The sequence below is a fragment of the Meleagris gallopavo genome, chromosome 3 (genome assembly GCF_905368555.1).
Source record: "Meleagris gallopavo chromosome 3, MGAL_WU_HG_1.1, whole genome shotgun sequence".
Lineage (NCBI taxonomy): Eukaryota > Metazoa > Chordata > Aves > Galliformes > Phasianidae > Meleagris > Meleagris gallopavo.
This window is the reverse complement of record NC_139406.1, coordinates 70,814,294-70,840,806: the sequence shown is the minus strand read 5'-3', so window position 1 is coordinate 70,840,806 and position 26,513 is coordinate 70,814,294. Positions and strand designations below refer to the sequence as shown.

The 26,513-nt window shown below is 40.1% G+C and overlaps 1 protein-coding gene across 5 annotated transcripts in view; it reads left to right on the top strand.

Annotated features, from left to right (window-relative positions):
- Positions 1-564: 564 nt before the first annotated feature.
- Positions 565-26,513, top strand: part of TRIQK (triple QxxK/R motif containing) — a 62,076-nt gene continuing 36,127 nt past the window's right edge. Inside the window, exons 1-4 of one of the 5 annotated variants that reach the window (XM_085221410.1) lie at positions 1,331-3,251; positions 4,341-4,522; positions 5,723-5,854; positions 17,052-17,132. In XM_085221410.1, the coding sequence (XP_085077536.1) occupies positions 17,072-17,132 (61 nt within the window). In that variant the 5' untranslated portion in view covers positions 1,331-3,251; positions 4,341-4,522; positions 5,723-5,854; positions 17,052-17,071. The other 4 variants (XM_085221409.1, XM_085221408.1, XM_085221411.1 and 1 more) reach the window with 4 other exon arrangements.

Genomic DNA, 26,513 nt, shown 5'->3' with positions numbered 1-26,513 from the left:
GCTGCCATTTTGCAGGAGGCGAGGCACATCCCTGCCATACTAATCAGTGAGAGTCCGAAGAGCTGAGGGCTGACTGCCTGTGCCAAAGTAATGAATTATGTTGCAGAGGACCTGGTGGTGGAAGATTACCTGACAGGGTTAGTAATTCACCATATGTATGGTTTTAGGTCCTTAAATGTAAATCCTGACTCGGGTGGGCTTCTATTATGAAACTAGTATCCAATTGCTTTGAATTTTACCCGCTTAGCATAACATTTCTCACACAGGTAGGCAAAGAGCTGTTAGAACTTAATGGCACTGGATGTGGTTGGCGTGTATGGTGCTGATGGGTTGATGGTTAGACTAGGTGACCTCACAGCTGTTTTCCAACCTTAATGACTCTACGGCTCTAGGAAGCGGGGCCGCAGGCACTCTGCCCGGCCACATCTGCAGCACCCCCAACCCGCAGCACCGCTCTGCCATCGCCGAGGGGTTCCATGGGTAGAGTACAGGCTACCAGGGCACCTTCTCCATCCCATCTGCAGTCACAGCTGCGGCGGGGCGGGCCCTACCCCTAGCCTCTCGCAGGCCGCTTCCCGGCGGGGCGGGCGGCAACGGGAGGCGGGGCGGAGGCTGCAGCCCCGCCGGCACAGGACACCGCCCCGCCGCTGGAGGACGGAGGAGGCGGAGCTCTGCCGCTCGGCCCCAGGTACCGCTCCGCGTCCCGGGCTGGGCAAGGGGCGGCGGGTGGCGGAACGGGCCTTCGCCGCCAGGCCTGCCGTCGCCACGGCAACCGCTCCCCCCCCAGCCGCCGGGCGCCGTGGGCGCGCTGCCCCGCCGCTCCTCCGGCGCCACCATTGGCCTGCGGACGGACGCGCCCCGCCGGCGGCGCACTTGGCCGGCCCGCTGCCCCCGAGGAGTTCCGCCGCCATTGGCCGGCAGGAAGCGCTCGCCACCGCCATTGGCTGGAACGCGCTGCCAATCGGGGCGGCGCCTGAGTGCCGCCTTCGGAACGTGTGCTGAGGGGGCGGGAGGGGGCAGCGGCCGCAGCGAGCGTTGCCATCTTGGGTGTGGGAGGGAGCGCGGGGTCTGGAGGGCAGAGCGTGCGGCTCCTGGGGGGGCTCAGACGAGTCGGGGTCTGGCCGTGACCCTTCACCTCGCCATGGACGCGGACCTCCCTCGCTGCTCTTGATAAATCCCTTGCCAGGGGTCTCTTTAGTGCGGGTGGTAGATGAGGACAGGTCCGGCTGAGCTTAGGGAGCTGGTAGCAGGTCTTCCATTCGTCCGTGCAGCCCCACGGCTTTCCCTGGAGAGCCTTTTGTAGCCGTGCCAGATTCACCGCAGGTGCGGGCTGTGGAGGGGCCGTTGTGACCGGCAGGCTGGGCGAGCCCTGCCTTGTAGAGCTCAAGGAGTTTACCTTTTGGGTGTGAAGTGTTCTGGGGACATTGGACTCCTTTGTGTTTTCTGCAGAGTGAATTGGTCATACTTAAGATCAGAAAATCCTGTGTGGGAATATGGGAACCTCAGTGTTTCTGAATGTGAAGTGCTGACAGAGTTTTCTATAAATGCAACCGTGTGGCTCTGAAACTGCTTTGTGCTTCATCAGGCTAAGCGATGGGGACAGCGTGTTGTGCCAGAAAATCTGTTTAAAAGAGCTCACGGTGTAACTCGGCTGGTTGTATGGCACACACATTAATGACGTTTCATTTGGGCCTGAAGTTCTTTACTGTTAAGAATCAGGCTCCTTAAGTTGAGAGCTGTCTCATACTGATCAGAATGCAAGGTACCTGCTAGTAAAAAAACAATTCTTTCAGCCTTTGCTACCAGTCTGGGTATTCTGTGGTAGAAAACTGCAGAAAGTGATGTTTAACAGTTGCAGAACATCTGCAATTATGATGAAATTTGAATTATTTCTTAACTAGCACTATTTGGTGTATTTTACTGGGTGGAATCACTTGTTGGTGCAAAATGGGCTAGGAACAAGCTTGGTTGTGTGTTCTGCCAAATTTTTCCTTTGTGATACTTCTATCGACATGGTTATCTTTACTCTTGAAATAGTACATATTTATCCTTCTAGGACTTGCTTTTTTTTTTTTTTTTTTTTTTTTTTTTTTTGTCTTTATGGAAGGCATGAAGATATAAGCATACATAGGCCAGTGAACTAAGTGCAAACAGAAAATAAAGAAGGGTTAGCTTTTAAAGAAATTAATCACACCAATACAGAGAGTTATCACATCAGTTGCTCACTTTGTTATTTGTTTCAGTATGTAAATCCTCTTAGTAATTTATAATATAAATTACTATAAATAATATACTAATATAATAGTAATATATTATAAATAATATAAAATAATATAAAATAGTCTTCTATCTCGATCTGCTTGAGCACGGGCATTGACTGGATAACCTCAAGAGGTCCCTTCCAAAATCACTGGTTCTGTTGCTTCATTTAATCAAGTGGAGTTTACAACAAGATTCTGCAATACTGTTTCAGACAAAGAAACCAATTTAGTATCAGCAGAGGCAATATAGTAAAAAAAAAAACAAAAAAACTAACCCGATAGCCCTTGTTTCTCCGCAGATTTGGGGGTTCTTCAAATATCTAGGATTGGGAAAATTATAACAAATTATTGAAATGGAGATTTCTGCTCACTGGCAAAACTTTCTGAATTGAATCTTGTATCTGTATATGTGCTGGGACATACATGTCTGTATATATTTGTCTGTTAAGTTCCATAAAACAGGATTACCCTTCAGCTTCAGATGCAAACAGTTGAGTTGCTGAATTCAATTACTGCATCATATTTAATGAACAAGATTTTTCCAAACCTCTTTCCGTAAAAACAGACTTCAGTGAAATGAAATATGCAGACATGTATATTATTTCTTTGTAAAATCATACATAAATACTGTTTTCCTTTAAAATTTTTATTAACTTGAACTGCATGCTGAAAGAGTCCACGTGCGCTTCTGCCAGCTTATGACTTCTTCACAGCTCTTGCTGTTACACTGTGCAGCTTTTTAAGATAAGGGAACTAATTTGCGTGCCAAGTTTTATGCCAGGTATGAGAAAATCTTCTAACCCAATATTAGTCACAAATAGGAAGTGAAGACCTGGTCAATTAAGCTAATGTATCAGCCTCTTATACTACCCAGTGTGTATCTAGGATTTGCTTTGTTTGAATATTTGAGTGAAATTTGCAGCTGAGTGTTGAAGGAGGGCTGAAGTTCGGAGCACTAAATGGCAGTACCTCCAGCAAACAGGATAACTGGTGTGTTTTCTTTTGTTGTTTGCTTTATTCTCTGTGCAGCGAAGACTTTTAGATTGGGTTTTCTTGTGAAGTTTGTTTCTTGGTACTATGAATTTTTCTTAGGACATCTTAAAAATCTTTTGGAATAAACCAGATGAGATTAGTTAGAATTCCAATTAATTATAGTTTCCTTGAGATTTTTCTCATAACTACGAAGTTCTTGCTGTTGTTTTTTGTTTTTTTTTTTACTTCCTGATATTTTCATATTAATCTGAATTTTTTAATTGGACAAAACAAACTGAATTGCAGGAAAGGTTGTAATACTTTGGCAAGTCTTTATGTATTCCTGAAGCAGGCTAATTTTACACAATGAGATTAAAAGTTTATTTAAAAATAAAAAACAGGTTACCATTGTCTCGGTTAAGATCATCTGCTAAGACCAAAGTAAATTGATATGTTTTTATGTTAGGAGGTACGTAGCAAACGTGACACAATTCTCCGTCAATTTTCTGACTTTCTTTCAATACTAGTATTTTAATATACTTACACCTGGGAAGCAGGACTATAGAAGTGTATATTCTCTGCCACAAATTCTACTGTAATTTTTTTTTTTTTCACTTGCTTCTTGCAGGTTTATTTTTCATTGCGAAAGAAACATTAAAGAGAGTTACAGAATACATATAAGCTGATCATATTTTAAAATAAAGAATGAAGTGCTTCTCAGTGCAATGGCGATTCTCATTTCAAATGAAGTCTGCGATGATTAAATATTAAAATGATCGATGGTTTAAATTAATATAAGAACTTTTCAGGGGATTATTACAAAGATTAACATTTTTAATGTTTTAATACTTCCGTAGTTTATCAATCACAGACACAGTGAAACTGTTTTTAGTTAGCAAGCTGATGAACTCATATATCATTGCAGTATTATGCATAACATAAACATCATGATGTTGTTGGTAGAAGAGATAAAGAAACACAATTTATGTTGTGGCTCATTAATAATCAGTTGTGGTCTTGGAGTATTTTTTGACACAGAAGAAGCAGGTAACTTTATTATTATTGTTCATTCGTGTGTTGTGATTGTTCTTTGCATATCCTTCATAGAATCATTGAATCATAGAATGGCTTGGGTTGGAAGGGACCTTAAAGACCACCTAGCTCCAGTGCCCTGTTGTGGGCAAGGCTGCCACCCACCAGATCAGGCTTCCCCATCCAACCTGACCTTGAACGCCAGGAATGGGGCATCCACAGCTTCTCTAGGCAGTGCTAGTGCCTCACCAGTCCAGGTAAATAAATTTCCTCTCTTTTAGTTTAAAGCCATTCATTGTTGTTCTATCATTATTTAGAGCATGTAAAAAGTTGGTTCTCCTCCTACTTATAAGCTCCCTTTAAGTACTGGAAGGCTGCAATGAGATCTCTACAGAGCCTTCTCCAAGCTAAACAAGCTCAAGTCCCTCAACCTTTCTTCATAGGAGAGGTTCTCCAGCCTTCTGGTTATCTGACTGGCCTTCTTCTAGTCCCACTCCAACAGCTCTATATCTTTTTTGTAGTGGGGCCCCAGTTGTTTGCCATCAAAACCAAGATATACTGTGTTGAATTAGTGGATGCAAGCCCAGTCAAGAGGGAAAATGGATAGCAGGAAAGGAAGGCTACAATAGAAATCCAGAAATAGCTGTTGAGCTGGTGAAATGAATAAATGGGGAAAAAACTTCCGACAGCAGAAGCTTAAAGTGGAGAAGGTGCTTATACCAGAAATGACAATGAGCATGAGTAGAAGAGCAAAGGTTAGCACTAAGTCGATGCCGAGAGTAGAACTGGGAAGTTAAATTCCAGAGGGCAAGTTGAAGCACATCGTTCTGTACACCAGGCCACTTTGTTGCCAGCTGCTAATGCTGTTATTTCTATTCTTAAGTAAGACAATGAAGTAAAAGACTACGTTGTATTGCCTGTAGTTGGTTGCCTTTAGTCAGAAAACTACATTGTTCCTCATGTTTTTCCCACTGAAAATAAAAAAAAATAAAAGAAACAGAGTGCCTTTAAGTGCCTTTTATGTTGTGAACTCTGTTCTGTAGAGGGGGAAACAAATTGGGTTGGAGGTGTAGTAGATCTTAAAGTTTGAATTGTTTTCTTTCTGCCTGTGCTGTGTGATGTAAATGAAAAAAAGGTTAAGTTTACCCATGGTAATTCTCTTTCACATTTACATTATCAGTCAGCCTTTGTAGCTTTTCGTGCTTTCATGTATTGTGTTTTCATTGTAATCTGTACATATGAAGTTCTCAATTCTACAAACTCATATGCTCAAATTTATTCATTATTGGCTCTGACAGATGTGCTCTGGAAGCCTTTGGTATGCTAGGTTTAAGATGCTGCCAGCTGGTTGCCTTCTTCCCAACTCCAGCTGCAGTCTGTAGGGAAGAGCCCACGATCCCTGTATCTCAGTCACTAGAGTCTGCTTCCTTTCTCCTTAACCCAAATCTACTTTTCAGTAGATGGAGCTGATGCACAGACTGTGAACGGGGCTCCCATCTTTCTTCCATGTCTTAGAGACGGTGGGCAGCAGCATTGGAAAGCCTCTGGGGTACACTCAGTTTGCTGATGAGACTCCACTGTAGTTTCAGGTGAACGTGTTCTTGACTTTGTTTTTGATAACCTGTGTTTCCCACCTTTTACTCTACTGAATCAGCATGGAGGACGTTTCACTGCTTTGCTTTACCTATTGCCATCTTCTCCTGGTTTTGTCTGCTTAGAAATGGTCATGCCTAAAAGCTCATAAATCCTTCTGTCGTGTAGTGAGTATGCCATTGAAATTGTCCAGTAGGCAGTTCTAGTGTTGAACTCATTGTGTGTGGAGCTGATTAAGATGCCTGCAATTAAGATTGCATCACTTTATTGCAAGACCAGTTGTGTATTACTGACGTCCTTGCCAAAAGGAAACAGTTAACCTGGAGCAGTGGATTATTTGTTTTGGTTTTGTGTCTTGGCTGTCAAATTGAAAGTACACTACTTGTATAACTAACAGTGAAATTTGATTAGGCCATTGATTGACTGTTATTAGACTAAAATTAATTTAAAAATGAGTAATAATAAAATGGATAAAGAGCTGAGTAGCTGCCAACACTCAAAAGCAGTGGCTGGAGGTCACTGCCAGCGGGTGAGTGCTCATGGGGACTTCTACCAGTGTTACCTTTGAGTGTGCTTGTAAAGCCAGAGGTGGTTCTGGTAGAGAGCAGTGACAAAAGGGGCTGATATACATCAGGGTGGAGATGAGAAAGCAAACCAAATCCCTTTGGTAGTACCAATGCTGGGATGCTGTATCTAGTTCTAATTTCTCAAAAAATCACCTCCTGAAAAAAACTTTGAAGATGCAGGCTTACTGCTGCTAATGGCAGTGGTACTTGAAAGTGGACTGAAGGTTGCTGTAACGCTTCTGAGTACGTGTCTACCTTACCATGCAGGGCTTCAGCAAGGTCTCTTAGATGGCTGTTCTGCAGGCTGTGGCAGAGGCCCTCCTATGTAAGTGGTGTGGAAGTGCTCAGCGAGCCTGTGCTCGGCACCCCTGTGATTTTGTTATTTCTTTTCATTAGGTGGAGTGTGGAAGGTATTGTTTCCTTTTTGTTGTATGAATGCCTCATGAAAAGCTTCATATAATTTTTTTTTTTTTTTTCCAACCTTAGACTTAGGTGTGATTAAATTTAAGTATGATTTTAGTGGACGCACAAAGAATTTAGCAGCTGATAATCTGAGTTTTTTCACTCTGCATTCATAAAATGGTCGAAGCAAGAGTGGATGTTGCTTTCTTTGGAATTTTTTGACATATGCCATGTAATTTGTGAATGAATCTTTCTGCAATTTGGAGTAAAAAGGTTAAGGGAGCATTCTTAGTTTAGTATTAACCTTATTCTGAAAAACAGGATAATTTGAAAGTCTGAGTTATTTCAGTGTCTTACAGACTATACAGAGCAACAGACTAACAGGCAAAGTAGGAAGAGGGTATTCTGGAAAAAATTATTATTACAGAGACAAAACCTATTTTAAAAAAAGCTTCAAAGTATTTTCATTTTAAGTACACCAGTGGGGTTAAATAATATTTGTAACTTCTGTTAAAGTAACACATCATAATAATTTAAAACAAAAGGTCCCAGTGCACTTGCTAATATCCTTTATGGCTTCAGTAAAATACATCTGAAATGATTTACAAAGCAAAGCTTCTGAATACATTCTTCCAGTTCTACATGAGAAGAGACTCTGTTTATCTTCATGTATGTTTATATATACCCATGGACATTATGATCTAAATGTGGGTACAGTACTAAAACATAGCCATATAAGCAGAGTGAAGAATCCAAAGCACTTGCATTCTGTCATTTATTGCACACAAGTTGTGCATATTGTATAGACTCTGTTCAATTCTGTATCCTGACCATAGAAGGAGTCTGTAGAATCTGTGCTGTATCTTGAGGAGGCTGACAAGAGGGGGGAATGGGGTTGTAAGAAAATGTTCAGAGAAGCTGCTCTCTGGGCAAACTTGTCTGGTTTTGAGCATCCTGACCTGAACACTGTCAGTACCGGGAAGAGCCAAGAGCTGGAAAGATGTTTGTGATGTACAACATTAATATAGAATTGCATTAACTCACCTTATTAAAAAGAAAAATCAGTATGGAAACAGCCAGAATGACAGTCGAGCTTAGTGCGAATAATGAAAATATTTTCGTATTTTAAAGTAGAAACAAGCAAACCAGATTCCTTCTCAACATTGATCCAGCTCTCCTTAAACTTCATGAGTCTGGTTGTGACAGTGTGCAGTGTGTGGTAGGCACAGTGGTACAGTTTTACGGTGGAAGTTGAACTGAGCAGTTGTTCCAGACAGAGAACCAATCTGCAGTTTCTTATGCTGATTGGTGTTGAATCTGTTTGTCTGCATGAAAGCCAGCCTGATGTTGTCTTACTGCATGCTCCCGTGGTTTTTGTTGGTTGTATGCAGTCTACGACGCTCTACTTCAGGCAGCATATGTCTCTCTTTTTAATATTATATTACACAAATATATTTATGGTATGTACAATTTCATGTGATCACGTGACTTCAGTCATCTAAATGACTACATTTTCTTTGCATGTTCATCTCCACTGGTGCCATCCTCTACTTTGACCTTCTTCTGGTCAATGAGCAAAAATTTATTTTTTCTTTGACACAAACACAACTTAAGGAGTTTGTATCTCCATTTGTTCCCAGTCTTCTCCCATCTTGTGTTCTTACAGGGAAAGTTGTGGAAAGGACCCAGGCAGCTGTGCACAAATGTTTGTACCAGGCAACTTCCCATAATTCTCATAATTCCAACTGATGTGTTCTACTGCATGATGATCTTTTCTTTTTGCTGCCTTTTCTCCCCAGCTTATTCTTGTCCATGCGTGTTCTCTCTCTGCCTTAAAATGTGGCAACAAAAGTTTACCACGTTTTCTGATATCTGTCAAAATTTCCTTATATGAAGGTTTTATCCTGCTTCTGATACAGTTCTAATTCAGTTTTTTTTCTTCAAGATTCAGATTTTTTTATGGTTATCAATGATTTTATGTTCACTTTTTTTTTTTTTTTTTTTTTCCCAAATAGAACATAAGCCTCTTCAAGCAATGATATCTTATACGCTATTTATCTTAAAAATCATTGCCTTAGATGGACTCTCTAGGTAGGTTTCGTGAGAGCCAACACTTGAGTAATTTAGATGTAATCTGCCGAGAGCGTGCTTGGGCTGTTTCAAACTACTTTGGAAACTACTGAACCGATGCTATTTAAGCTATTAAACTCTTCACCCAATTGTGGACTAATCCTTAAAAACCAGTAGAATAGGGCTTGTTTTTGAAAATGCTGCCTCTAACATCTGCGGGTCTGTTCACTAAGGCTGACTATTAAGCTCATTAGAAAGCGCTGAAGGGCTGAACTTTACATTTGCTGTGTTAGTGCTAAATCCTATAGTTTCTGCTTTGCTGTTGTTTTACACCTCTGAAATTTTAAAGAAAAATACAAAAATGATGTATTGCAATAAGCTAAGGAGATGCATGTCAGCTTCATCTTCTGGTCTTTGTGAAGAAGATGAGCAGGTTATTCTGTCTTTAATAAGTTATTGAAAAGTAGTAGAAAATGATGATGCTAAAGCCACCAAATTAGGACTCTACACTTAACATTTCTTTCACCTGGTGACTAGAATAGGTTATTTTTTTTGAAGCTGCTTTCCTGAATGCCTATTACAGCATGTGAGACAACAAAAGGGCCATCAAACAATTTTTCTTCCTTCATGGATCAGTCTATTTAGTACTTATTGAGCTGCAGTAGTTTCAGAAAAGGAAAGAAAAATTCATTCTGAACAGTGGATGGAAAGATTACCTCTTAAGTCCTTTCGAATACTGGGTTTTGTAATAGAGCTAATAATTCAGTTTGGCTGAAGTGTTACAATTAGATCTACGTGGGCTGAAATTTTATTTGCTGCTGCTATGTGTAGCCTGCTTTCAACTTTTGTGTGCTTGCTCAAGGTAAGAAGTGAGACAATCATTAGATTGTACAGTTTTAGAAATTATCATGGCATGAAGCCATGGGCTGCATTAAAAAATGGGTGGCCAGCAGGAAGAGGGAGGTGATCGTCCCCCTCTGCTTGGCTCTTGGGAGGCTCCAACTGGAGTACTGCATCCAGGCCTGAGGCCCCCAGTACAGGAAGGACATGGAGCTCTTGGAACGAGTTCAGAGGAGGGCCACTAAGATGATCAGAGGGCTGGAGTGCCTCTCAGTGAGGGAAAGTTGAGGGAACTGGGATGGTTTAGCTTGGAGAAGAGAAGGCTCCGGGGAGACCTCATTGTGGCCTTCCAATATTTGAGGGGAGCTTATAAACAGGAGGGGGAATAGCTGTTTACGAGGGTGGACAGTGATAGGGTGAGGGGGAATGGTCTTAAGCTGAGACAGAGGAGATTTAGGTTAGATATTAGGAGGAAGTTTTTCACTCAGAGGGTGGTGACACACTGGAACAGGTTGCCCAAGGAGGTTGTGGATGCCCCATCCCCGGAGGCATTCAAGGCCAGGCTGGATGTGGCTCTGGGCAGCCTGGTCTGCTGGTTGGCGACCCTGCACATAGCAGGGGGTTGAAACTAGATGATCATTGTGGTCCTTTTCAATCCAGGCCATTTTATGATATGGTAAGTCATGTGTGATGAGACATATTACACTGCAGTGAAATGTGTACCAGAAGAACATAAAAAGGTAAGGAAAAAAAAAATTAACTGATATGGATTCTTTTCCTGTATGTATAGCTTCAAGAAGTTACTACTTTTATTCTCACTGAAGATCGTATCCCACTTTGCTATATTGCAAAGATTGTGAATCAGACATTCTGTCCTCTGAGTGGTTGTGACATCAAGTGTAAGGTGAATATGCTAAAGTATGATTTCTCACTAAATATTTCTTCTAATTTAAGGAAGAAATAAGAATTTTACTTCCATCGAAGATGAGCCTAAGGTTAAAATCTTCAAATGAGAAATTAGCAAGTGTATATTATTAAAGCACTGAGAAGTGGTGACTTCTGGCAAATCCAGGAAATTGGTAACATCTGGAAAAATATATTTGTGTCACTTCCCAAAAGCAACGAAATAGGCAATAGAGGATTATTTTCTGGTTTAAAGAGGAAGAAGAAACTGTTCTTCCCTTTCTCTACCATCCAGCAGAGCAAAACAGAATTTCTGAGGTCTGTAGGAATATGAGCTTAGTGTTGCCACATGGTGCTCTATGAAATGCAAGATTTTTAACTTCATAACAAATTAAGAGTGAAGTACTTAGACAGACTTAGCTGATTTTTAAATTTAAGGTCTTTGACCTCTCGCTTTATACCTGTTCTGTAAATTATTCCCTACTTCATCAAAGGAAACGAATGCTGAAGGTATGCGTGTGGCGATCAAAGGAACAATCAAGCTGCCTGTATTTAGCAGTACCTCCAAACTTCTGCTGCCGCTGCCTCACTGAAACACAACAAATAATTGTTTCCTGTGGTTACTTGTGGCTCAATGAAGTTTTAGCTCTATTGGCAGAGTTAAGGGTGGGCTGGGTGCCTGCCTGGATGTCTTCCCACCCTTTGACCTCAGAGTTCTACCAGAATTCACCCCAGAAAGTTTAAACAGATTATGGTATTTTGAAGAATGTTAGTTCTGAGAAGCTACATATGGTGTAATTTATTGTATAATTTTCCCTTTAGCAGGGATTACTTTTTCCTCTTGGAAATACTGTGTTTTGAACTGTCTGGCAAGGGGGAAGTAACTACATGTATGCTTTTTTTTTCCTTGTTGAACTTTTTCATGGGAATTCCTTGATGCACCAGTACTGTCATATTCTTAGCACAAAAAACAAACAAACAAACAAACTTTCAGCTTTGAAAGTTTGTAGTTTTAAATTTGTTCAGGTGAAGATCTGCCTTCATATGAAAATGTGCATAGTGTTTCACAGATGGTATGGGTTGTTCAGCTCTGAAATGGGTAGGGATTTTTGGTTCTGAAAAGAGAGAACAAGTTCTAATAATGAAAAGTAAGTGTAAGGCGTATAGCATCTCTCCAAATAGAGATAACTTCTCTAATAACTTCTACAAAATGTCGTGCTTTTAATGAGAAATACTGTAAAACCAATTCCTATGCAAATATCTTCTGCCTGAGTCATGTTTTAAAAAGCTGGTTGTTGCAGAAGCTGTGGCAGACTCCTGTGGGTGACAAAAGAACCTCTGACAATTTTAAGTCTTTTTGCTTAAAAAATTTACATCAGTGTGAAGTCTTTCAAAAAATCTTAGTTGAGTTTTGCGATCTTGAACATTTTCACTATTTTTCCTTGCTGTCTTGAACACATTTAATGACAATCTTTTCAACTCTTCAGATATTCAAAAACATCTTGCACCTTGCAAAAGTAAGTAGACCTCCTGCTAAATGAGCAAATGCAAATATTTGGGCCTAATTGAACCCACCAAATGCTAGGTACCTAGGGGAGGTTTTGGTCCTACTTTTACATGAAGCAAACATCCTGACATATGGCAGAAAAAAGGTTGTAATTCCCAGATGGATGTAATCCTGGGATGTATAAGTGTTTGTCATACTCATCTACACTGTTAGGATTGTTTGAGCAACACTTTTTCCACCTGAATTTATACAATCCTGTTTGGGTTTATTTGTTGTTTAATTTTCCAAAATTAGCTGGACTTAAAGTGACCTCCTCTACTTCCAAGCTTAAACTAAAAATGTGTTAAATCCTTTTATTAAAAAAATAATCTTTACAAAGCTGGATTCTACAAGAAGCTAGGGGCAAGGACTGTTTCCTTTGAAATACTCCCAACCTTGGAGAGGAACTTTCCAGAGGAAGAGTAAGGAATACTGAAAGACTTATTCATAAGACATGTTTAGATCAGTCAGTGAATGATTTTTAGGTACTAGTAAAGCTTTTAAAACTTTTATTCCTGACCAAAGTGTGATTTAAGTATTCAGCTGTATTATTCCTGCAATTTGATATGCTGGTTACTTTCATTAAATTTCTTCTATTGAGTTGCACAGATCTCAGTTGCTGTGCTTAGTTAGTACACAAAAATCCAGTTAAAATAACCAATGGTAATAACATCTAAAATATGGATTTGCAGTCAGCTTCTTGCTTTAGATGCAATGCTAGCCGTTCCTTGAAATAACTTGATGTTCCTAAAGAATTGAAGGTTTTCCTTAGATTTATTTATTTATTTTAATCTGAGGAAAATAAAATGCTATTTTTTTTTCTCTTGTAACTTGTAAGGGACGTAGAATTATTTATTAAGCTATCATCTATGGAAGTAACTAATGGAAATCAGTTCTTTCACTGATAGTAAGCTTTGAGTCATATTAAAAAATGGTTTGAGTTATGGGTGAAGTTGTTAACCTGCCTTGCTTCCAATGGGGGGGGAAAAAGTCTTTTTAACTTTGATATCCATTTTTAATTAAAGATAACATGTTTCTTAATATATGCAGATATAGTATATTCAACTACATTTTCAATTATGACTTACTGCAGTGCTTTTACATTCTGTAATGGTTCTTTATTAGTGTTTCTCTCAACTGACTGTATTTCAACTACAAAAATAGTTATTCTGTTGATTATTTTTATTGTTTTAAGGTACCCTCTTTTAATATGAGGGCAGCTTGTTGAAGTATACAGACAAAGTGGGCTGTCAGATATCACTGCCAAGACAGTTTGTACATATACATGTGTTTAGGTCATTGTGTGTTCACTGGTAGACATTTTAAGCTTTATTAACGATTTGTTTTGCACCATGGAATCATAGAATGGTTTGGGTTGGAAGGGATCATTAAGATCACCTAGTTCCAACCCCCTGCTATAGGCAGGGACACCTCCCTCTACACCAGGTTGCTCACAGCCCCATCCAGCCTGGCCTCAAATGCTTCCAAAGAGGGGGCATCTACAACCTTGCTGGGCAACCTGTTCCAGTTGCCAACACCCTCAGTAAAGAATTTCTTTTTAATATCTAGACTAGATCTACCTTCTTCCAGTTTAAAGCTGTTTCCCCTCGTCCTGCCACTACATGTCCTTATAAAAAGTCCCTCTCCAGCTTTCCTGTAGGCCCCTTCAGGTACTGGAAGGCTGCTATAAGGTCCTGCTGAGCCCTTCAGTTTTCCAAGCTGAAGAGCCCCAGCTCTCTCAGCCTGTCCTCATACGGGAGGATCATATTTGTGGCTCCCCTCTGGACCCAGTCCAGCATATCAATGTCCTTCTTGTGTTGAGGGTCCCAGAACTGGATGCAGTACTCTAGGTGGAATCTCACAAGACCATTTTAGGTGGGCAGAAAAGCAGAGTAGGGGGGCAATAATGAGTATCATGAACGCATAAAGTGATGTTTTTGTGCTACAGTCCCTGTACTTAATTGTTTTTATATTTTTTTTAAAGTTGGTTTTAAAGTACATCATGGTATATATCTGTTTCAGTAATGTAATAGCTTTACTTTGTTGTTAATGATGAAACAGGCTGTGTTTTCTTCAAGAATCGTGCACTGAGATTTAAATGCTCTTGTGGTCAGACCTTGGATGGACATTCAGAACTGTTTTATAACTCAGAAAATGCTATCAAAAGATAGATGTGATAATAGGCAATTTATTTTCTGTATTAATTATTATCAGTTACTGCTAATGAATAGAATAGGAGGAACAGAATCTTCTGAGAGTGTAAGCCTTCAAAAGTGAAATACTAGACAGGAGGAAAGATGGTGAAAAACAATTAAGGAAACCACAACAAAGAGATCCTTTGACATTGTAATATCTGTGAAATAGCAATAAACAAGAAAACATTCCAGTGAACCTTGCTTCATTTTCTTAGAATTCTCTTTTGAAGAACCTCGAGAGCTCATGTTGACTTTAAATGATCTGAAATCAGTCCAACCATTTCCTTCAGCAAAGTGAAGGTGGCTGATAACTGTGGATGATTATTGCTACTTTAAAGAGGGGAATGGAGCTTTTCAGATTGCTTTGTGAATTCCAGGCTTTTCCAGTACAGAAATCTGACCAGAAAGTTGTATTCAAAGCTGTTCCTACAGTAAGATTAGTACATAATCTCTTATTAATCCATACTTCAGTTTAGTTCTGGCTTGTAGAAAGTTACTTCCTCAGGGAACATAGGAATCTTCATAGGAGAACATGAGGAGCCATGGTCCCTGAGTAATCACGTTGTGAAAACAGGCTTGACTTCGTACATGCTAACGTAGGTCTGTTATTCCCCTTCCACATCTATCAGCCCCTTTTAAATGGTGGCTGATCTTTTATGCAAATAGCTATCTTATTAGGTGTTGTGGCTGTATGTACTAATATCTCCATGGGTTTCTCAGGAGTTTGCTATCCAGTCATCAAACAGGTGGCAGTGAGGGGATGCTGGCTGCGTGGCCTTGAAGAACAAAGGAGATCTGCAGCGTTTGCAGGTTCTGGGTGCTGGGGTCTGCAGCACTGAGTCACACGAGCTGAGACTCTGCAAAGTAGGCTTCCCTTGTTCCAAATAATGGGAATTATTGCTTTTTGTCTGCGGTTTCTTCTTCTGCTTTGTTGACATTGCAAAGACTGCAAACATCTTTCACAGATGACATTTTGTTACAAAACATTTTTAGGCTATTGAAATTGCAAGAGGAAAGTCAAAAACAGTTTCTTGCAGTGGCATAAAATAAGCCAAGAACTAGTTTTGCTGTGTAAAGCGTATCTGTTATCTCCTCAACTAGCTGCAAGTTGGAATGTTACCTTGATTTTTCCATTCCTGTTATTATGATGGGAACCTTATGTGAGAATATCAGACAAGAAAGTAGCTGGGAAACATAATAGAGGGGGAAAAATACCAATTGGTTACAGCTGACTGCTTGTACATTTTAGATGAAATGGGAATATTCTCTGAATCAAACCACAATGATGTGTGGAAATGTTAGAAGGCTGTAATTGAGTTTTTGGTTCTGATTAAAAAAATAATAATATTCTTTTAGACCTTTTTATTACTCCTGCATGCCTTTGAAATGATTACTGATAGTCCTGTGTCTTACCCCTTAAATTAAGGAGCATTCAATCTCCTTTGCTTCAGTTTTGTCATTTGGCATTGTATGTTAATAAACAGATTAAAATAAATAGGTATGTGCTAATAAAATAGGTAAACACACAAAAAAAGAAGTGTTGTGGTTTTAAAAGCACACATCACTGGTGTTATCCTCTACTTTGATCCTCATCTCTGAGTATGAATGGAATACCTGGGGCTGCTGAAGGCTGTGACGCTTCGCAGCCCACTCAGCAGGGACTCATCCTGCATTTCTGTGTTAGGTTTGGCACTGCAGGGCCTTCAGCTGCCACCCTTCCCAAGCAGCCTTGGCAGGGCCTGGAGAACCTCCTTTGATTGTACATCCTTCTCTAGCTGGTTCTGCCTACTGTGAAACCACTATGTATGCCTCAAGGCCATATGTGCACAATCTGTGGTCAGTTTGTGGCTACACAAGGTCATTTGACCAAAGTTTGTTCCTGCTGCTGCCTTTAAGCAGCTTGATTGTGCAGTCCCTTCTGCAATCGTAATGCCAAGCATCTGTGCTGAGAGATGTAAGAAGTCCTTTCACTTGTGGTTGTTACTGAAATACTTTGAGGGTGGCTTAAAATGTTAGTGCTTTTGCAGAGTGGCATAAAATGGGCACAGACCCAGTTTTGACCTCCAGTCTTCACTTGCTTTCCACTTGTGGATCCCTTGAGGCCATGGCAAGAATGTGGGAGAGCGGGGGTTATTGCTCTACTTTAGGTATCTGCTCTGATCTTGTGTTCAAGGTGGCCTGGGGGAAACCTGATAGGTTTCTTGAGTGGGTGCACCCAGTTGGGGGTGCATGCACCGCCTGGTCCTGCCTCAGGTTCCTGGCCAGCTGTAGCTGTGTTTGCCATCAACAGGAGAAGTTCACAGTACCGCTTTCACTGTGTGATTTACTAAAGAAAAAAAAAAAGTGAATGAAATTCAATGGTACTGAGTGGTGAATTACAGTACCATCAGTTTAAATCTTTTTAATTTAAAGTAACAGGCATTCTGTAATGCTAATAGTTCATGCCACGAGGAAAAGGTATATTTAGAATTTATCTAATAGCTTTTACAATGGTTATGATAAAATCCAGAATCTCACTGTACTCTGAGTAGGCTTCTGTCATGTGCAATTGTGGACAATTTAGGAATTGTTTTTTGCTACAGTTTTCTTTTTCTGATGTTAGAAGTCATTGATTTCCTTAATGAGTCACTTAGGAGTAATGACTTTTTTTTTTTCTTTCTGGTACTGACAGTGATTTTGGAATTGAAAACAATGGGTAAGAAAGATGCCTCTACAGCAAGAACTCCTGTTGACCAATACAGGAAACAAATAGGTAAGATATCTGAAAAAAAATTTGTGTGCTGAAAAAAGATCTGTTTTGTGCTGCTGGACTAAGTTGGTTTAACAAAATGTATTATTTCTTCTCAAAGGCTTTGTGTTGTTTGCAAGTGATACAAGGTAATGCATGCTTCAGGAAAACAATTTTTATATATGTTGACTAGTCCATTCAGCAAAACCTTTCATGCAGGCATTGTTTTGTGTATTTATTTATTTATTTAAAGTCCTCAGTCTGTGTTTAGAACTGGTAGTGAAATGCTGCAGTTGGGTAGCAATGTGATATTTCAAACTATTGGAATTTTCAGTATTTTTCTGTTTGTCTCCAGTTTTAAATATGAATGTTTCTAAAAAGGAATATCGTTGATTCTCATAACAATTTTTGATATACTGAATGAAGATAGGATTTTACGTTTACTTTCACGTTACTAGATTGTTTTAACATTTTTGAAATTTCTTTTCCCAATTTTTTTCTTGCTCTTTACCCATTGTAAATGTAGGTAACTTGAGTGGAAGTATGCAAACACATACACACATGTTAACGGAGATGCACCCACAGCAGACCCAAATCCTTCTTCCATAGTTTAAATACATAGGTAAATAACTTATTTTTAGACACCTGTCACTCCAGGTGTAAAATAATATTATAAAGCAGATACAGTATTTTAAAATATCTTAACCTGTACTCAATTACTTAAGTAAATGATTTTGTTTTACAGTTGCTAAGCAGCCACATCTGTGTTTAAATATGCAGAAAAACTGTAATTGTCTGGGAAGAAAAGGCTGTTTATAACATACATTCTCATGGTGAAGGAGCTAAAATTATGTGAACAGTCATAATTTTATTGTGCCTTAATGTTTTCAGTGCTACCTTACTATTTTTGATATAATTGTTTTAATGGACTTGTATTTCCTAATGTTGGGCAATTACTGTGTCAGACTTCCTCAGTGATTGAGTCTCTGAGATAGCTAAAAGTGTGGTTGAAAATCTCCAACTATCTTTACAGATGGGCAGCGAATATACTGGAAAATGTTTGTGCAATTTAGTCTTGGTGTAGAGAATCTCATGAGGAGAAGATGGCACCACAGATATTTCATCAGGATGGGCTAGGCAAGTGGGAGCTCCTTCATGTGAGGACAGTGCTTCACATGAAATTGGGAATTCAGAGAGAGGCCTATAGTGTCGACTTTCTGACATTTTCTCAGCTTCTCATTGTGGTCTGTGCTTTTCTAGCTACCTCCTTGAGGGCTGCTTTTCTTCCCTTTGCAAACACTTCCAAGTGACTGCTGTTGGAGTCATGTTTTTTGAAGTTCTCTGCAGAGCAGAAGAGACCAATGATTTTGAGAGGGCTGCTCAGCAGGGTAGGATTGTGGTGCGTGAAGTTTCTCTCATTTCAGCAGGAAATTTTTCTGCAGGGACCCCTGGGACCATGCTGGGCCACTGAAGGACCAGAGGGATGGTAAAGCTGCTGCAGTATATGAGACTCACAAAATGACCTCACATTTCAGAGCTTGAGCTATTTCTTGCATATTAACAGCACTTGGCACTGTGGTTGCACGTCTCACACCTGTGTGCCAGGACTGATCTGTGGTGTCTTAAGTTGGGGAGATGACATTGCTGTAGCAAGGAGGCAAGAGAGTATAAATCAGGGTCCAGCGCTCAGAGGGATGCTGTTATGTAGCTGACACTTTTGTTTCAGACTAGGCTTGTACAGTATGTTGTCTGAACAATTTGGCACCTTCCTTGTTATATGATGCAGCACCATGATCTATTAGGTACTTCAAAGTGCAATGTCCAAGGGGTTTCATAACAAGCTCATTTTCCTTAGAGGTGACGCATTGCTTTTAGCTTGGCAAAAGCAAGCGTTAAAAATTATTATAGGGAAGAATCTCACACTGGCAGGCAAATAAACTGTATAACCTATGAGGTGTTTTTCTGTCTCCAGTTTCTGCGATTGTATTATTCCTTAGAGGACAGAGCAAGAACTAAAATAGGCTATCCATTGCCTCTTGCTCTGACAATTGTTTCAGCTTATATTCTGGTTCTTCACTGATACACTGTAGAGTTTGTCAATGGAAATTACTTTTCTACTCTTTCTGTTGAATTTAATGAATGTAACGGGGGAGCTGAGAATTTATGGGTATGTTTTTATACTTTAGTGATGCAAAGGTGTTTGAGTTTTACATATAGGTAGTTTGGGCAAGCTTTAGACCTGGAAACCAAGTTTAGTGGAGCTATTTCTCTATTCTCCCTATGCTCTCAGGTGTTCTACTAAAGTAAATACAAATATAATACAATAAACAGCTTTTCTTGTCATAGTGAATATGGAAGAATTCTTTCTTTTCCTTTTTTTTACCATTACTTCTTGATATATGTATATATTTTTAATTTAGTTCTGTGCAAGTGATGATAATTTATCTGTTTGTCACAGTATCACAGAGTAATTGAGGTTTACAGGGCCCTCTGGCTCCATCTGACCCAACCCCTGCTTCATCAGGGAGACCCAGAGCAGGGGCCACATGTCCAGATGGCTTCTGAACATCTCCAGGAATCAGGGATTCTTTCTGAGCAATCTCTTCCCGTGTTTGACCACTTTCAAGAGTTTTTTTCCTGTATTTAAATTGAATTTTCTGCGCTTCTTGTCCTGGCACTGGGCACCACTGAGCAGAACCTGTCTCCATGTTCTCAGCGCTCCCCTTGAAATATTTACAGATATTTATGAGATCCTCTCCCCTCTCCCCCCCTCCTCCCAGAGCATCCTCTTCTCCAGGCTGAACAGTCCCAACTCTGTTTTTCCTCATAGGAGAGGTGCTCCAGTCTCTTAATTTTAATTCCTCTTGATCTAACTCTTCATTATCTGATTTCATTGACATACTTATTATAAAATCATACAAGAGGAATTTCAATTTTCTTTTAAAATTCAGTCTTCAAATACATTCTGAGCTACCAAATCTAGATCCCTTTGCAAGGATGCGTTAGTGTGAAGCTGCTCTGTGGAAGACCCTCCAGTGTACAGAATGCTGTCACTCTCCAGGACTGTGTAGCTTCTGGGATGGTCAACCTTTTTGACAGGAGAAGAAACAGAAAATTATGTGTTTTGGAGAAGAGTATTTGCTTGCCCTTTCCTGAGTAGACTACAATCTAGAAACGGCAGTGTAGTTTAACTTGGCAAGCAGCTCAGCACCATACAGCTGTTTGCTCACTCCTGAGTGGCATGAAGGAGAGAACTGGAAACGAAATAGAACTCTTGGTTTGAGTTAAAAGCTATTTACTAAGAGAGAAGAGGAAAATGGAGACAAAAAATGTGACTATAACAAAAAAAATATATATATGTGTGTGTGTGTGTGTGTGTGTGTGTGTGTGTGTGTGTGTGTGTGTATGTGTGTATGTATATGTGTATATCCCCAATGCAATTACTTGCTGGCTGACACCTAGCTAACAATACAACTACCTGCTGACTGACACCCCGCTACCAACACAACATCTCACTGCCCACCAACTGATGCCCGGCAACCCTCGAGCATAGGCCAGGCTCTTGCCAGCTCCCCACTGTGTTATAGCCCTCTGCATTATGTCACATGGATGGAATAACCCCTTGGCCAATCCAGGCCACCTGTCCTGGCTCTGTCCCAACACCTGCTGCTGTGTCATAAAGGCAGCAACTCCTCCCTGCCCAGTGGCTCAGCTAGACTCTGGGTGCACTCCTATCACTCAGCCAGAGTGATCAACCAGAACAGTGGTGTGCTATTGCCTCAGCTGAAAATAGGGCAAAAAATGAGCAAAGGGTAGCTGCATTGTGCCTGTCTTTAAAATCTTGATTTATCAAGCCCATTTACAGTTCTAAACCCACATATTAGTAGTTGTCATCCTCCCTTTCCAGGTGTTCACTGTGTATGGATTCTTGGAAATACTGTGATAGCTGCTGGCTACACAACTAGTTCTTGCTGACTAACGATATCATGTTAATTTTAACTCACAATTTACTATTTCCTAACCTTGCTGAATGGGTGGTAGCCAGATTGAAACATTCTTAATACCTTCTTTTTGGATGGAAAATGCAGTCTTGAAGGAACAGCATGTAAAAAATTCATGTCAACTTCAACATAATTTTCAATTAGATTTGTAGTAAAGTAATTTGAACTAAAAACAGGTTTTTAATTTCGTTTTGTTCCAAGCTTTCTGTTTTGTTCTGAGTTTCCATACGGCATGCCACATGCTTGCCCTATGCCACAGTTTAAGTTCATGTTGATCTCCTCAGTTCTATCTTCTTCATGAGTGCAGGATTGCTTGTGTTTTCTTTCCTGATGCGTCTTCAGCAGTTGCTTTTTGCTTTCTGAGGATTCGCCCAGAATAAAGGCTGACACAGCTTGTCTTCATCAGCTGGTTCCAACCACTTTTCCCTCCATCGGCCAAAATTTGACTGTAGTGCCTCTTGTTCAGCAAGTGCTCCTGTGGTCAACAGTGCAGGGAGAAGAGGGAGGTTTTTTCCTATCAGACCAAACTGGCGCTGGCTGCTTGAAGACTGTCCCTAAGTGGGGCAGAGGATGGCAGCATCCTTTTCTGACTGTGCTTGGAGAAAATAGGGAGGAGGAAGAACAACAACACCATGGGAGTGACTGTGTGCTCAGTCTTTGGCAGCCCAGGCTCTAGGGGTGTCACGAGGAAAAATCATTTTAATGCTCTTTTTTCATCTGTCTCTGCCTTATTCAAACATATACCTGAGCATGCAGGTATACATCCTGTGATGCAGCAGCAAACAGTGCATAACATGTATTTATCCCTGCTGCTGTTTGTGCTGCTGTGCTTAATTTGATGGGATTGGAGGGGAGGTGTGAAGAAGCATGCATCTTTCGGCATCTATGTAGCTTTGCTTCACAAATGCTGTGAAAATAGCAACAGGTTTTGTACCATATTTGCTTTGTTTACTGTTATGTGTGCTTTAAGTTCCCAGAACAATTCCACATGTATATTTTCTATCCCTCTTCATCTGGTGTGTAACTTGCTCGGCATAGGAACCGCAGGATTTGTGGGTAGTGTTCATGACTCGTGTGATTGCGGGATCCTAAGCAGGCATACTGAGAGGATTATAGTATAACTAAAACCTGGTCTACAAATCAGGAATAGACATACTTTTGGCTCACAGTACTATTGTGTTGCTGTAACATAATTTTTCATAAGGAGAGGTTGTTTGCCAATCATTCAACTTCCAATTTGTAGACTGAGAGGTCTGCTTATTGTCTGTTCTGTATCCATGGACTTGCTGTCTTGATCCTACACGGCTGTAACACGTGTAGGCACAGAGCTCTGGGGTAAGCCAGGCCCTGCACGGCCCCTGGGAAGGAGTGAAATTTATGAATGAAAATAAATTTTGTCTTGGAAAGCACGAGGTGCTAGACGAAGCAGGGCGGCTTTGTTGTGGTGGTGCTCTGTGGTTTAACACACACAGAACCATGCAGTGATGAAGGGAGAAGGGTGGGAGGTCAGGAGACTCTGGTGTGGAGAGAGGCTGTCAACCTCCACAACTACAGCTTAGTGGGTGAAGTGGCCCCTTTTCTAAAATCCCAAGTATGGGGAACTGGAGACGTGTCCAGAAAAAAGGTACCTTCTCCAAGTGTTGAGGGTCACATTCTTGATAGGATGGAGAAGAGCCACTTGAATACCTGAGGTGAGACCAGGTTCCTGCACAGAATACCTCAGTTCTGTGACTGCAAAGAGGGTGGTCCCAGCCTCCCTGGGAGTTCCCCCAGGCATTATTTCTGGTAACATGGTTGTACTGATGACATGAAGGAGCAGATTATAGAGAGATGGATAAGCAAAATGGGAGTAGCAGAGTAGCAACAGCATGGACACCTCTGAATTTCTCCCACCTCAAGGCACCAGCTTAGATCTAAGCATGGGCCTGTTACCTCTCTGTCTGCAGAGAGAAGTCCTTCTCAGCTTGCCATATCCAGCTGCCCTACTACTAAAAGGAATTCTCTCCCTTTACTGTATACCATGTCACCTTGTTCTCCATTATTGTTCACTTTCTATATTTTTAATAGCATTAGTGTTCCCCTGCCTTCCTTACCATGAATTGTGCCTTACATTCTCAAATCTGATTGCCTTCCTTTTCAACTCAAAAAGAAAAAACATTTATGTTTTGATATTTTCCTCTGAAATATATTACATATTTTGAAGTGTAAATTCTTGTTTTCTTTTTTTGTTTTGTTTTGGATCAGGAGATGTTTGTTACCAGCATCAAAATTTTAGATTTCTCTTCTGAAACAAGAGCAGCAGCAGCAGCAAAAAAATAAAAATAAAATAAAATGTTTGGATTGAATTTGTGCTGAAAATTTTAAAATTGCACTGTTTGTCACAAAACAGTAATTCCTGTCTCTTTTATCTGCTAGGAGAAGGCACAGGACTGGAAGGCAGCATTTTGATAATTGAGAATACTCTTGCTTTTGACAGGCAGATATGTGGCAGGGCTGTTGTCAACGGAACAACGTGCGTTTTTAAATAGTCTTTTTTTTCCCCATATTTGCTATCAGTCAACTATTTGCTGGGGAAAAGACAGAGAAATAAGTGCATGCTGTTTTGACTGATTTTAAGGAGAAGACCTCTTCTAGAGTTTATTTAGGATGGAAAAACCACCTAGAAATTGATAGTTTCCATCTTTTTTCTTGAATATGGAATATTACATTTAATCTTTCAAATTTTTCTGATAAAAGCATACTATTAAGCACAGAATTAAGAGAAGAAGAAAAAAACCCTCTCTTTTTACTATTATGCAGGACTATGGAAAGTTTTGGATTCTTTTCTTATTCTGAGTTTCATACATTATGGTGATATGCTCTGGATACCATATGTAGTGTTTGGTTTGGGAGGGGATGCTACAGAAAATGAATTTCTATGTCATGAAAACTAAGCTAGATCTGTTGGTCACTGATGGCATCTTTCGTTTCAGTTTTGTGCCAGTGGTGTAACTTCTTGGAAACTAAAAAGCAGCTCAGGGAAACACTGATATGAAGTGAAACTTAGGCTGGCTGCACAAACGTAATCTGCATTTTGTGTCGATTGGGATGTTTTTAAACATGTTCTGTGAAGGCTGATGATGGATTTTATGCACATATGGCATGCAATCACTTATTTTTTAAAGTCCAAAGCAGTAAAGCTATATTTTATTGCCTTGGCTGAGAGCATAGAAGGTGACTGTAAATCTGGATATGTAGTTGTGTTTGTGTGGATATTACTGAGCAGGGACTGGAGGGGAGGTGGCAACACAATGTGTGCTGTGGAGCGTGCTGCGAAGGTGGAAGATAGAAACATAGAATTATAGAATGGTTTGGATTGGAAGGGACTGTATAGAAAATCTAGTTCCACCCCTTTTCAGCCATGGGCAGAGATACCACCCTCTAGACCATGTTGCTTTAAGCTTAATCCAATCTGGCCTCAAATGCCTCTAGGGGTGGGGCGTCCACAACTTCTCTGGGCAGCCTGTGCCAATGCCTCATTGCTTTCTGAATAAAAGATTTCTTTCTTATATCTAATCTAAACCTGCCCTCTTTTATTTTACAACTATTATTCGTTGCTCTTTCACTTTAGGTACTGAAAGGCGGTAATGAGGTCTCCCCAGGGCAATTTCTTCTTCAGGCTGAACAACTCCAACTCTCTCAGCCTGTCTTCAGAGGAGAATCCAACTCACTTGGCTCCTATCCTATCTCCACAGTAAATCCCTGTTGTTTCTTTGAACTTGTTTGATTATACTACTTCTAGTATACATTCATACTACAGTTGCTTCATTTTATAAGGTAAAGGCTCCTAGTCTACTCTTATTTTGAGCTCATGAACCATATCACCATTTCACTCAGTGGAGTCGCTACAATTTTATTTTTTTTGTAGGTGCAAATGAGAGTGAAAATTTGATCTTACTGATGAGCTGCATTTCAGTTCAGTGTTATTTCAAGCACTTGCAGTTCCTTAAGGTATCCAGTGTCTACAGGAATCTTGCAGTGGTGCATATTTGTTTTTGTACTTACTCTGAGCTGCTTCATCCATTCTTCAGTGAATTCATTTTTGCAGTCAAAAACCATCCTAAAACAACCTTTCTGCATCCTCTCGAAAATACATTAAAAAAATTCTGCAGACACATAAGTGCATATATATTACATTTAAAAGCAGAGTAGTTTAACAGTTTTAGAAATTCTTGTTTCAGTCTTGGAAAATCTTAGCTCATATTCATGAAGGTTAGACTTCAAAGTACTCATATGTGAATGTGAATCTGTAAATCTAACTGAGACACACATTTTAAAAAAAGGTTTCAGACATCGTTTTTCGATGTGTACAGCATTATGTATGCATTCTCTACATTTGGTGCATGTGCTTAAATTTCCAAGTAATAATATGTCAATATAAATGCAAGGTGAGTTGAGCAATGAACTGCAAACCCGATTTCCTCTTATTTCGTCTTGAGGCAGCAGTGCAGAAGATGTAAGAATGAAATGGTCAGTGCACGCTCTTGCACAGATGCTCTTACTAGATATTTAAGGTGTACATAATGAGTAGTAGTTGTCTTCAGTTATAACACCACAAGTTGTGCTCTTTTATTTAGTGCAGATAGATTTTGCCCAGCCATTGTCCCAGAATGGAGGGTCCATTAAATCTCTGCTGCTTTGTCTGAACTAGCAGAAATGAAGACTGCAAGGGGGCTGGTGAACTTTACAGTGGGCACTGGAGGGAGAAGACGTACCTAAAATCCCCTTGGTTCAATTCTGTTCCTTTCAAGAGGTTTGTCTGACTTCAGGATGTCAGCATGTGCTCTCTGTACTTCAGCAGGTATCACACCTATTTATGACCATAAAAAAATGTGGTAGATGTCTGTGTTCTGAGTAGGCATGACCTCAGAACTGTTAACTGGCTTCTACAAGATGAATTTGTAATGATTTTTTACATATTGGTGACGTTTGTGAAGTGGTTCATTAATTGTATGTTGACAGGGATTTGTGTAGCTTATTTGTATTAAAATTTTATTTCAGTGGGAGTTCTTGCTTCTATATTATTCCTTATATTGAAAGAAAGAAATTGGGAACTAGCTTTATTTCAGTTTTTAAAGTCTTGAACTATTTATGGGCTTGCTAAGTTCTACATATAACTTGCAGGCTTTGAGTGTTGGACGGGAAATGAAATAGCAAGGCAGCAGGAGAATCATCTAAGTGATCTCAAACTGCTCGAATGAAAATATAAAAAGGCAGTTGCTTGATTTGAGTTAGAGATACAGAAATTGCAACTATCTTTTACTTGATGGTAAAGGCCGATCAAAAATAAGCACTATTGAAAATATTCACACATTCGAAGTTATTTTGAGATGTTTCAGTCGTATAGCAGTTGGATCAGTACAGC